At 42.7% G+C, this 13,668-nt stretch overlaps 1 protein-coding gene across 1 annotated transcript in view; it reads right to left on the bottom strand.

Moving 5' to 3' along the window:
• ADGRD1 (adhesion G protein-coupled receptor D1) overlaps window positions 1–13,668 on the bottom strand; it is a 266,747-nt gene that overhangs the window by 212,972 nt on the left and 40,107 nt on the right. Inside the window, exons 12-13 of the mRNA XM_032805984.2 lie at window positions 11,062–11,137; window positions 5,078–5,219 (exon numbers count right to left, since the gene is read on the bottom strand). Of these exons, the coding sequence (XP_032661875.1) occupies window positions 5,078–5,219; window positions 11,062–11,137 (218 nt within the window). The remainder of the gene's footprint in view (window positions 1–5,077; window positions 5,220–11,061; window positions 11,138–13,668) is intronic.

The following is a 13,668-nucleotide window of genomic DNA, read 5'->3' as shown; positions in this document are numbered from 1 at the left end:
CCAAGACAAGAACAGTGCATATAGTTAAGATCTGCATTATTGCACCTGGATTTATAAGGTTTTTCCATGGTTACTTTGACACTGGAGGACCTATCATGTGATCACCAGTCACAACTATTATAATAAAAACAAAACAATGAATCCACAAGAGAAAGAAAAACAGCATGTCCAAAGATAGGAAAAAGTTTGCTTTCCATTTCACCACAAGCTTCACAGGATCAAAATGTTTTTGCACAAAACTTCATTGTCATATCTAGCAGAGTTAAACATCATTTTAGTTGCAAGAGGTTCACATAACTAAGCTCTCAGGAGCCTGATTAGCTAGTTTTGAGCTGCTGTTATATCAAATACAAAAGAAGCTCAAAAACCATCCTAACTAGAAATTTCCTGGAGTTCAAGTCAGAACCAGTGGTTGTGTGTCACAGCTTTGTTAATTACAGTATAGTGTATATTCTGAGTGCTGGCTCAGAAGACTAACAAAGCGAGAGTGTGGAATGCAGCAATAAACTAGTCTTTGTTTTGGGACTGTGTTGTCAGCATTGTTCGTTGCAATGACAGGGACATCATAACATGGTGGGGGAAAGGCAATGTTAACAAGAGGTTCTATAGGACACCCATCAGCAGGGGAGATCACTAGAGGGGGGAGAGAAACCCCATGGTTTACTGTTCAGTTAGGAAATTTTTCCTCCAGCTGGAAATTTCTGAAAAACTTCAAATAACTTAGAAAAGCAGGTGGATTTTATTCACCTGATTCACTTGGCACCAGATGTTTCCTCTCATATTAGCCAGCTAGGAGACAGTGGTGTTGGAACAATTTTTATACTAGGGGTGTTGAACGCCATTGAGCAAAACTGTAAACCCTGTATATGACAGAAACCATTTCAAGCCAGGGGGTGCTGCCACTCCCCCAGCATCCCTAGTTCCAACACCCCTGCTAGGAGATGAGAAATTTTGATCCAGTTTTGAGAAGAGAGAGGAGTCACCTGTTCACCCTGCTTTCTCTTTGCTCATTCTTGACAAATTCCCATGATGTTTACCATGTGAAGATAAATGCCAGAAAATCTCAAGGGAAGAAACCTTCCGGATCAGGTCCTTTTCTCATCAGGTGGACAAATGTGGAGGATATCGTTGTGTGACTGCAATGCTGACAGAGTGTTTTTAATTGTCATGATGGAGAGTAAAACTTCCAGGGAGGTCTAAGCTAAGGGCCAAATTTCCAGGAATAGTTAAGAACCAAATATAGCAGTGGTGTCAATTTACACACAGGATCCAAACTGGTGAAAAAAAATGGGTAATATCCCTTCCCTCCACCTCTAATCTCTTCTTCTTCCCCTATTTTCTTATTTCTCCCTTCTCCTTTTTTCTCGCCTGCATTTAGATCCAAGATACAGACCTTCCCCAACAGAACAAAGCACTCAGGTCCAAACCTTAATAGGTGACAACCTTAATTCAAATTAAACATGACAGTTCTAATTTAGATATTGAAGAGAACTACAGCAAAATTAATACTCTATCATTAAAAGAAACCAAGAGGCATGAGAGCAGTTGTTATACTTCAGAATATGCAGTGATGGGGTTACGCAGAGGGCAAGTATTTGAAACTGGTTTTGTTATTTTATGGTTTTTGGAGCTCGGAATATCACGTATGATGTTGGGGTAATGAGGAATGACATGCATAATCTCTCTTCTCAGTTTGGGCTGTGCCCAATGTTCAGATTTACTCAGAACTTCAAATCTGAACCCCACCCAAACCAAACTATTATATTCTTTCCAGCCCTGTCTCCCTTTGGGTTTCATTGAATCTATAATAAGGAATTCTCTTTGGAAGCCAAGACTGAAACCTATGGAGGCAACTGGACTGATCTCTCTCTCTTTTTTCAACAACCATATGAATAGATAGATTTTGAAAATGATGGTATAAAGGCATTTTGCAAAACTTGGAACATATGGATTGAATAAGGTAAAAGCATTACAGTAGGGTCAGACATATATGCTCCATTGGATTGTCTGGAATTGGGTCAGTTTACAACAAAATATGTAAACATTTTCATACTTGCCTCAAATCTAAAGAAGTTGTGAGAGGTGGGAGGGGGGAAGGACTGTTTTGGGATCTGATATTTCTACACTGATATTCCCCCACAGTCATCTTCAGAGCTAATGCATCATGAGAATACCTGACCTGCCAGTCACAGCTCCACTAGAAGCCCTTCAGGGGTCACTCAGTAGATTCTGATCCCTGGTTAAATTTGCCATGCTGACAGATAAAACTAACCAACAGCTTTTTTCTTTGTAAACTGTGTAAATTTGATATAATATTATTAAGAGTCAATCCCAAACCATTCAATGGAGCAGATTTCTCTCTCCCAGCTGTAATACATTGAAAAATCTCTGTTCATAAGCTTGTCAAAAAGAGACAAGCGGAAGTTCAGTCTAGTTGCCTCCAGCGGTGCTCCATGAAACCAAGAATTAGACCTGTGTGAGTAACTGATTTTTTAATTTGGTGGCTGAACGAAAACAGAAAAAATTCATTTTGGCTTCACCGAAAAACAAATTTTTGCTTCAATGTTTTCATTGAAGTTGGAAAAAAATTAGTTTGAGGTCCAATCATAGAATCTTGTGGCAGGATCAAGTAAACCTAGACCCATCCCTGACAGGTGTTTGTCTAACCGGTTTTTAAAAGCCACCAGTGATGGGGATTCCACAATCTCCTTTGGAAGTCTATTCCAGAGACTAACTACTTAGTATTTCCTAATATCTAACCTAAATCTCTCTTGCTACTGATTAAGCCCATTACCATTTGTGCTACCTTCAGTGGACATGGAAAACAATTGACCCCTGTCCTCTTGATAACATATTTAACATATCTGAAGACTTATCAGGTCCTGCACTGAATCTTCTTAAGATTAAACATACCCAGTTTTTTTAACCTTTCCTCATAAATCAGGTTTTCTAAACCTTTTATCATTTTTGTTGCTCTCCTCTGGACTCTCTCCAGTTTGTTCACATCGTTCCTAAAGCGTGGTGCCCAGAATTGGACACACTACTCCAGCTGAAGCCTCACCAGTGCCACGTAGAGCAAGATACATCACCTCACACGTCTTACGTACAACACTCCTGTTAATACATCCCAGAACGACGTTAATCTTTTTTGCAACTGCATCACACTGTTGACTCATATTCAATTTGTGTTCCATTATAACCCTCAAATTCTTTTCAGCAGTACTACCACCTACCCAGTTATTCCCCATTTTGTAGTTGGGCATTTGATTTTTTAACTTCCTACGTGTAGTACTTTCCACTTATCCACCAATGTAATATACGCCATCATATGCCAGCAATGCCCCTCTGCTATGTACATCGGCCAAACTGGACAGTCTCTACGGAAAAGGATAAATGNACCTCTACTGCTAGAACAGGGCCCCATCCTCCCTGATTGAACTAACCTCGTTATCTCTAGCTTGCTTGCTAGCATATATATACCTGCCCCTGGAAATTTCCACTACCTGCGTCTGATGAAGTGGGTATTCACCCACGAAAGCTCACGCTCCAAAACGTCTGTTAGTCTATAAGGTGCCACAGGATTCTCTGCTGCTTTTACAGATCCAGACTAACACGGCTACCCCTCTGATACTAAAAATCCTGAGGACTTCATTCCTATACGTGACAAAGATTCCCGAACACAGTGTTACACACAAAGTACAAACCAGTACAAAACAGTACTCCTTTCATTCCAGCAGTTCCCAGCATCCAAATTGCCAGCAATGAATTTTGTGCTACAGAAGCTGATTCACAGTGCTAAGGTGTTTAACTTATCCTTGTAATGAAAAGCTGTACAGCCAATAGGAGATAAGCATGACAATAGAGGTCAGTGCCATACTCAGGAAAACTGCAGATACAAAAAAATATGCACGTGCTTAATGAGATTTTGGTAAAGTATCTCCTATTACCTCAATGCTATTTGCCTTTATATAATATATAATATGTGCGTGTGTGTGCGCGCGCGTACACTAACACTGTCTTATGCGTGTGCTTGCTCCTTCTGCCTGAAATAATCACTGACATGCGAGTTCACTAAACAGTGTATTAGATTAGATAGTCATACACTCCGTATTCTGGGTTAACTGAGTTAAGAGTCAAACAAGAGAAGGAAACAAAATGATAAAGGAAACAATTCTATCCATGCATCAGTATCTTGGTCCTCCCCCAGGACTGACAAATGGAATACAGAAAAAAAAAGTACAGGGCAATTTAGCGGGCTGTTTGTGAATCGTCATATTAAAGTATCAGGGGTATCTGAATGAATGAAGCAAGACATATTTCTTTGAATCCAACAGGCAGAGCCCTCTCCCTAGAAGTGCCTGTCTCTCAGAGACCACTGGGGACATCATTCAGAACTTTCTATTCAGAAACATACAACAACAACAAAGTAACTTTCAGATTCATGTGCTTAGACTTTTTCTCTCTAGCTCCATGCACCTACAACAGAGCAACTGGGGGAGGGGAAAAACTTACATTTACGGCTGGCTGGCAAATGTCCGTTTAAAGGAAGCCTCAATGAAAAATGCGGGAAAATGGAAATTTTCACATTTTTCCATTTTCCACTTCTCTCTAACACAATATTATTCAATGCTTTCTTGAGTAGGTCAGTGCTCACTGCATTTTTCACACTAACTCTGCCTCCAGAACAAACTGCTCTACATTGCCACTGCGAAAGAAAGAAAATGACAAACCCCTTTCTCAATGAGTATGCAGTAATTCATATCATATGGCACTTGTTGTAAGTTACATACATACATAAACAGAATATATCCCAAAGGATCAAAATCAATGTTCGTTACCTAACCTTCTTATTAACGGGGTCACTAGTCAGTCTTTTGTGGCACTATACAAACAGACACAGTCCCTGAAATATGGCAGTTGGGAAAAATGCAAACTATATTTTGCAATCATAGCTACAGCTGAGTCATCACTAACATAGCCGTATCAACATCAATGAAGAGAAACCTCCACAAATGCAAAAAGATCGGAACAATTAGTCATGGCAAGAGTATAAACTGGAAATTTCATTTTCACTTACCAATTTATGGGTGAGCCGAATGGTAATAAGAGGGGATCCTGACAGATTATCAGACAAGATTGGTGGTGGCTCCACCTTCAGGGAAATAATATAGCTCATTGCAGAGATCATGTAGCCTTTATAAGCAGCAGCCTCAGCGATCCTTGGAAAGGAAAAGCAAAAAATATCAGGAAGTGGGCAAAACAGCATTTTAGCATTTGCAGTTTATACTGTTATGGGCTGATCTAAGTTCAGGCAGCAGAAAGTTACTCCTTCAATATGCACCTGCTGCTCTGAATTCAGTGAGTTAGGGCCAAGTTCCACGGATAGGCTGAAGGTCCAAATTGAAGGACCCAAGCTGAGCTGCAGAGGTGGAGCCCTGGCTGGTGAGCTGTGTATTAAATGCTGTCTCTGCCTGCTAAAGAAGAGTAAAAGCTGAAAATGCAAACCTGCTGGGTCAAATTCATCCCTAGTTTAACTCAAGTTAAATCAATGGAGTTGCACTACAGATCAGTGTGGCCTCTTCCCTCTGAAACAGTTACAAAGTCAGTGTAACAGCAAAGAATTAATCTGTTTTTTAGTTTAAAATGATGAGGCCAGACCCTCAGCTGATGTAAAGCAGCACAGCTCCATGGAAGTCAATAACACTATGCCAATTTACAACAGCTGGCAATCTGACCCTGTGTAACAAAGAGCAGAACACATTTAAGTAGAGTTTATTTCCTTTTGAGTTATACGGCTCAGCATTAAACTTACTTATTTTGTGTGTGTGTGTGTGTGTGTGTGTGTGTGTGTGTGTGTGTGTGTGTGTGTGTGTGTGTGTGTGTGTGTGTGTGTAATCATCTCATGGTAAGCTACACATGTACAATAGAATTAACCTTAATGCACTGAAGCTATTAGCCTTCCTCATTATATGGCTCTAATATGGATGATGCAGTCACATATCTGCATGAAACTGTTTAAAAGATTAAACTGTACCATTAATAATTTGCTGTTTTGTAAATATGTTTCTTGTACATCATAAGCAAATATATATACACGAGACACCAGAATCACAGTAATCTAGTCCCCTTTCATCAAAATCAAGACCTAGTCCTGCAATTAGGTCCATGTAAACAGACCATGGAATATCCCATCCCATTTAAGTTTTGCATGGGCACTAGGATCAGCCCATAAAGATCTTCTCATAGGATCAGGAACAGTTCTAGTAGCTAGATATTACCATCAGTATTCCTTTGTTCTGTTTCTACTTAGCTTAACTCATCTCTTTTACTGCTCTTTATAAGCCTTTTTAAAAGTGTTTTAGATTATTATAGACAATTATACTACAGGATGGACTCACGCAAATGCATGATGATGAATCTGAGTAACTGGAGGATACCTTTCTGCTGCAGAGAAAATTTGATATACTTACATGAGCAGATGCTCTATTCCTATGCAATGATTAGGAAGCTGGCTAGCTAAGAAATTTTTAGCCCTGATGAATTTGACCATACATGAAACAAAAACTTTTTTTTTAAAATGTTCAGTTAAAATGCTGGGCAAAATTCTGCTCTTGGTGGATCTTACATCTGGGTCTCTACACATATAGGAAGAGCTGAGATCCACTCGGTCAAAGTAGAGTTCTGACATAAATTTGAAAAAAAAGAGTCCCATTGATCAAGACCAAGCACTGTTTACATTAGCAGAGCATCTTCCATCATTCACTCCTTAGCATTAGATCATGCAGACAGATGAGTGATAGTTACAATGGCAAATGAAAATGCACGATGAACTCACTATTCATTAGCTTGGGTTACCAAGCAAAACACACTAGCCTGTTTGGCTGCTTACAAGAACCAGGTAAGTTACTCTCCACATCACAATCTCATTTCCATCAGAAAAATGCACTTCTTTAAAACTTATACCACAGTGGTTTCTTGGTGTTTTTCCTCATACTGACTAAGGGCCTGGCTACACTTGCAGATGTAGAGCACTTTGAATTAATCCAGCCTTCATAGAGCACAGTAGGGAAAGCGCTGTAGTCTGTCCACACTGACAGCTGCTAGCACACTGGCGTGGCCACATTAGCAGCTCTTGCAATGGCCACAGAGAGCAGTGCATTGTGGTAGCTATCCCAGCATGCAAGTGGCTGCAACGTGCTTTTCAAATTGGGGAGTGGGGTGGGGTAGAGTGTGACAGGGAGTGTGTTTTGTGTATGTGGAGGGAGAGAGAGTGGGTTTTTAGGGGCTGAGAGCATTTCAGACAGAAGCAGACCTCTCCCCTCCACCTCTCTCTCGCACACACAGCATTTCACAGTAATGGCTGCTTTGTCTCAGAGCAGATAAGCATGCCAGCTGTCAGAAACGGAGCTTTCAAAGGGCATATCCAAAACAATGACAAGAGTGGCCACTTGACTTAAGGGGATTATGGGACGTTTCTCGAGGCTGATCAGAGTGCAGTAATGCAACATCTTGTTCACACTGATGCTGGGGTGCTCCAGTGGGGACGCATCAAACATTATTCTACTTGCCAAAGTGGAGTACTGGGAGCCCTCTAACCATGGAGTCAGAGCGCTCTACGGGCCTTGCCAGTGTGTATGGGTAGTGAGCTAGTGCGCCTGGGGCTCCTTTAATGCACTATAACTCGCAAGTGTAGCTGAGCCCTAAGAGTTCATTTCAGACATTAACTGATATCATCAAATTGCACAGCTGGGGTTGACTGAGACAAACTCATCTAGATTTGTAGGACATATGATCTAACTCTGTTCTATAACCTCTAGATGATATTAGCATCATTAGGGATTATTTCTGATCCCATTGCACTCAGTAGGCATTTCACGCATGCAACAGGGAGCAGAATTTGCCCTTCAGAGTATGTAGAGTTATAGTCACAGAAGAGCTCACGATGTGAAGTTTGGATCCAGATGTGTATCTGAATTTTGAGCTTGCTTCTCCAAAGTCTGGGGGTATTTGGATCCTGGACTTTTGTATGCTGAATTCCCCAATGTTCAATGTATTCACACCCAGTGCTTTAGTTCATCTCATATTACATCCCATCATTTAACTCAGTTTAGTATTTTGTAATGCAGCAATACAAGGCCCAGAGCGGTACTCTAATGAATCTGGATACATATGAAAAAAAACTAAAAAACAAACAAGCATCTGGCATTTCTCTCCATACCACCACATTCCCCAGAACCACTGTCTAACAGGAGCGGCGCCAGAGTTTCTGGTGCCCTAGGCAGAATTTGAGGGGCGGCATTTTGTGCACTCCCCATGGGGCGCGCAGGAGCTTCCGGTTCCGCTCCCATCATGCCACCGAAGAAGGACCCTCAGCCGAAATGCCGCAGGCGACAGCGGCAGTCATTGAGTTGCTTGATTGCCTGCTGCTGTTTTCCGCAGCACATAGGGAGAAGGTCCTTCTTCGGCGGCATGATGGGAGCAGAACTGGAAACTCCCGTGAGTCCTGTGGGGAAGCGCATAAAATGCCGCCCCCCGAATCCTGGTGCCCTAGGCGACTGCCTAGGGTCACCTAATGGAAGTGCCAGCCCTGCTGTCTAATATTAATGTATGTTACAGGATGAAGGGCCTGTAACCTGTCCGACTTCCATGGGTTACTCCAGATTTGCACCAATGTAGGACTGAGAGCAAAGTCAGGCTCGAAGCTTCTTTAGGTTTTGATTCCCTTCTTAAAGAACCAAAGTAATTCTTCCAAAGAGCTCTGGTTAGAGGGTCTGAAAATAGAACAGTCATCTGGCAACAAAGTGCAAAAAAATTTTGATGCGTGCCACAAGGATAATGAAATTCTGTCATGGAGAAGAAACCAGACAGACTGTAAATTATAGGTGCCCAAGTAGTCTGAGGCTAAAGAACCCTTAAAGGGTGTCTTTAAAACAACTACTCTGTGGAAAACATCATTAGGAAAGATTATTTTGGTGAAACTTAAGCCAGAAAGGTGCAATAGCAAAGCGCACCAAAGTAAACCAAGGGAGAAAGAATTGCACACTTATTTTTCAAGCATTCCTCAGATATCTGATGCTTTGTTCCACAAAGGAAAACTGCCAAGGCAGCATTCCTTGGATTATTAAGTTTCAAAACAGGCCTCTGGACAGGCAAACCATCTAGAGCGCCAGAGACATGATTCTGTAATACTAGATACACTGCAAATATTTCAGGTAGCCCAGGTTAATATTAGAAACCTAGAGGCCACTTTTAAACCAAGCATTCCTTAAAAAGTATGCATTCAGGGCTGATCCTTCTCCCACTGAAATCAGTGGCAAATCTTCTATATGCTTCAACAGGAGTAAGAATGGGTCCTGGATTGTCATGTTCTCTCTCTGCAGGAGTTGAAACATGGGAATACAGAACTACTCAATGTTCTTAAAAATGGCAAAACTGGCCCTGTTGTGCTGACAGATCCCTGTGCAAGATCGGAGCCAAAGACTGATGAGGATGAAATCATGAAAATGCCCCAGAGCTCAGTGATTTTAGGCTGAAGATATTTACACACTGTCTTTAGCCTCACTAATCTTTGACCTGTGAGTCAAGATCACATTAATTCTCTCTCTCTCTGTGGGAGGCTAAAATTATGGTCTATTTCCCTTAATAAATTATAGTGAACATACATCTTGAAAAGCAAAACCCTCAAATTATTGCCTCTCTTTCTTCATGTCAGTAAGAAATATTGCATGCTGCTGATATAATTCTCTCACATGCTCCAGTGAACTACCTTTATTTAATTTATTTTTTGCAGCAAGAAGGGTGCATGGTATTTTTTATAAAATTAAACTGAGTAGGAAATCATACAATTCTTCTGTGATCATTTTAACATTGCTTCAGCATGATCATAAGTGGTCCTAATTTAGGGGTGTTCAAGTGGTTTCAGCAGGGTGCAATCAACCCTCCCTTGCACATGGCTAGATAGGAAGTCCCTGAAATAGACTGAAGCTGGAGTCCTGAAATTTTCTTCTGCTGTAGCAGGGAGTCCTGGCATGGGAAAGACTGAGAATCACTGCCCTAAATCAGCAAAGAGTTAAAAAATGACCAGCCTAAAAGGCAAATGTAATGATTGACAAGCACTGCCTTGCAAAATTCCCTGGGAAACTGACTTTGAGATGTATATTGCTCCTAGTTTATTTGAACTTATCTGCTAATGATTTCATTGGCACAGTGTATAAAACAAAAAGGCTTTTGATGTATTGTCTGATTTATTATTGCAAAATTGGTTTACAGGTTTATGGGACTAAAATTCATAGCACTTTTGGTGGGGAGAGAGAGGTTATATACTGCTGCATTATTTAAATACAAACAAACGTCACTTTTTTTTTTTTTGAGACAGCAGAAAAGAAACATAATTTAAGTTCCATACAAGGCATTAATTCAAGGATTAAATATATGAATCTACAATATAAATTTCTGATCAATCAGCCAAGTATGTAGCAGAAGAGGTTTAGAAGACAGACAGATAAATCACCAAAGAAAAGATTTTATCCCCAGCAGGAAACACATGCCTAACAAAGGGCTTTATTCCACCCCTACAGTTAATGGCTAAACTCCAAGGGGACCAGTATCCAGGCCCAAGATGTCTGATACACCAGTTGCAAAGAACAATTGTTCCCATTTGTGCTTAGTATCCCACTAGGGCCATCATCACACTATTACAGCATGGACAGTTCTAAGATCAGGGGTATCATTTGCTGTGGGACAGGGGGACAGTTATCACCCTCTCTCTCCACCAGCTGGATAGGAAGCAGCAGCTGTGGCCAGGGCTGGAGCTGAGTGCAGAGCGACCTGGGTCCCAGTCCCTGTCCCAGGCCAGCCATAAAGGAGGCACACACTCGTGACTGCCTCCGCCCTTCTCCCTACCACCTCCCCACCCTCCTCCAGGATGGAACCAATTCACTAACCCCTCCCCACAGGCAGCCACGGCCTCAGCAGGGAGGCAGAAAAGCCATGCTGACATAACTTTGCCCTCCTCCCCACCCCCAGTCTTTTCTGAATGACGCCCCTGCGTAGGATACTTACTTGGTGTCCGTAGGGTTGATGTTCCGGAAGAAACGGTGCATGTTATGGTAAAAAAGGCCCACAATGGTAACCCAAGCTGTGAACAAAATCAACAGGAGAGATTATACGTAAGTGTGACAGCCCTGAGTGAGACACTTTCCTCACCTAGGTATGAAACTCCACGATAATTTAGAATCCTGACTTCTGCAAACCTTCACACCTTTGCTTTAATGGGAATTCCAGTTGCTCCCACAAAGAAATTAGAAGGCAATCTGCAGTCTGCTGTGCAATGTTTGGAACAGAAATCAGGATAATGAAAGGAAGCCCGACATCTACCTCACCAAGAAAGTATAGAGTTAAACTGTTAAATTAATCTTTCATCCTTTATAAAAAAAGTCACCTCAGAACAAAAGGCAGCTAAGAGTGGCCATACCAGAGCATCCAGATGCTTAAAATAATCAGGACTACTTAACTATTAGCAACATTCACTGGCATCTTAAACACAGATGAGTAGTTTTTTGTTCCTATTTGTTTGCTGTCTTCATATGAAGTATTTACAGCTTCTCCAACATTTAAGTGAAAAGACAGATACCCATTTTACAAGTGTCAGCCATGCAAGTGTCCTTTATTGTCTTGGTCTGATGAGTTCCAAGTATTTAGAATGTCAGTTGCTTAAAGGCAGAATACATTTTACAGGCTAGCTCATTTGAGCAGCCTAGCAATGTGGCCTGTTAGTTGAAAATGCCATTAATAAGATTTTAGATGGTTTCTAACTCCCTGGAAGATGCAAGTTGAAAAGTCTTACAGTTTGGATTCAGTCCAAACCACTGGACACAATAATGTCCCATAAGAAAATGCCACATGGTGGGAGAAGGTGTAAGTGGGATGGCGAAAGGTCCTTTCGTGTGGTATTTTTGTTATTTCAAGTTGTGTTGTGCTCTCAATAATTCAAGCTTCACAGAACTCAGAGAAATCGCAAGCAGGAGCTCCCTGCCAGTGCAAGGAAACAAAGCTGCCATCATAAATCAAGTAACTTACACATGGTGGGGAAATACTTCAGTAACTACTGTGCTATATAAAGTAACTAATTTTGTACACTATATTGAAGAGGACCAACCTGCCCTTGCAGAAAAGCCTCTGGAGGAATCCCAGATGGTGCAAGGTTTGCTAAGGTCCTAACAGGCCACCCAGACTCTGAGCCCTTTTCTCTGAAACAATCCTGGCAGAGGTCACCTTCTGAGGAACTGCTGAGTGATCTCCTTGCAAAGGACCTGATCCAAACCCCACAGAAATTAATGAAAAATGACTTCAGTGAGCTTTGGATTAAGTCCTGTTGTAACACACCTTCAACTTGTTCCATTTGTTCTACTCCTCCATGATGGAGGAAACGGGAAACAAACAGAGGGGAGGGGTTTGACATGTGGTCCCATTGAACCCAGGTAAACAAAGCACCTGAAATTTCAGTCCCTGAAGTTGGAGGACAGAGGAGATTTTGCACACTGCTGCCTCAAAATGAGCTTTAAAAAGCTAGGATGTGGGTAAAGGAAGAGTGCTGGGATACTGCTCTGCTTGCACAGCTACAGGCAGGACATAAGAACCTAATTCTGGTTATTCTTGTTTTAAAAAATTTGGCCACATGTTTTGTTTGGCCCAAAACAAGATCCTCACTTCTTACCAACCCCAAACCTTGAGGTTATTAAAATCCAAACTCAGATCTGCAGTTAAATTTTGCCTTCTCGCCTTTTCTCCAAAGCCTATTGTACAGGTATTCCCAGGGGCGGCTCTAGGCACCAGCAAACCAAGCACCTGCTTGGGCAGCCCATTTGCAGGGGCGGCATGGGAGCTGAGAACCAACAGGGGGCTCTGGGAGCTGTAGTTCCTTGGTTAGCTCCCTGCCTATAAAGCCAGCCCTGGAACTGGGGGACCTCATGTGGCAGTGTGCTATGAGTAGAGAGTGGTAGGGAGACCATATTTTAACATTCAAAAAACAGGACACTCCAGGGGGAAGGAAGCCCCACCCTGGTACCATCCACTCCCTCCAACTGCCCCCCCATAGAAACCCCAACCCATCCAACTCCCCCCCGCTGCTCCCTGTCCCCGATCACCCCCTCCCAGGACCCCTGCCCCTAACTGCCCCCCCAGGACCCCAACTCCTATTTAAGCGCCGCTGGTCCTTGTCCTTGTCCAAGTGCTGCTGGTGATTGCCCCCTCCCGGGACCCCTCTGCCCCTAACTGCCCCTTGGGATCCCACCCCCATTAAGCTTCCATTCTCCTTGTCCTCAACTGCCCCCTCCTGAGACCCTCCCACCCTAACTGCCTTCCCAGGACCCTACCCCTTACCTGTCCCCTGACTGCCTCGACCCTTATGAACACCTCCACCCCCAGACAGATGCTCCATCCAACCCCTCTCCACCCCCTGACAGGAACCCCAGACCTCCCAACCCATCCAACCCTCCCCCTGTTCCCTGACTGCCACCCGAGACTCCCCTTATCAGGCCCATGCTGGTGAGACTCTGGCTACACGTGGAGGCAAAACTCCACGTGGAGTGCTGAGGCAGTGGGAAAGGGGGAGCTGCGGGAGGGGCAGCGGTGGCTCACACTTCTGGGAGACGCAGAACCCAAGTGTGG

The sequence above is a fragment of the Chelonoidis abingdonii genome, chromosome 22, assembly GCF_003597395.2.
Source record: "Chelonoidis abingdonii isolate Lonesome George chromosome 22, CheloAbing_2.0, whole genome shotgun sequence".
Classification (NCBI taxonomy): Eukaryota; Metazoa; Chordata; order Testudines; family Testudinidae; genus Chelonoidis; species Chelonoidis abingdonii.
Note: the sequence above shows the minus strand (reverse complement) of the source record. Positions and strands in the feature narration are given on the sequence as shown.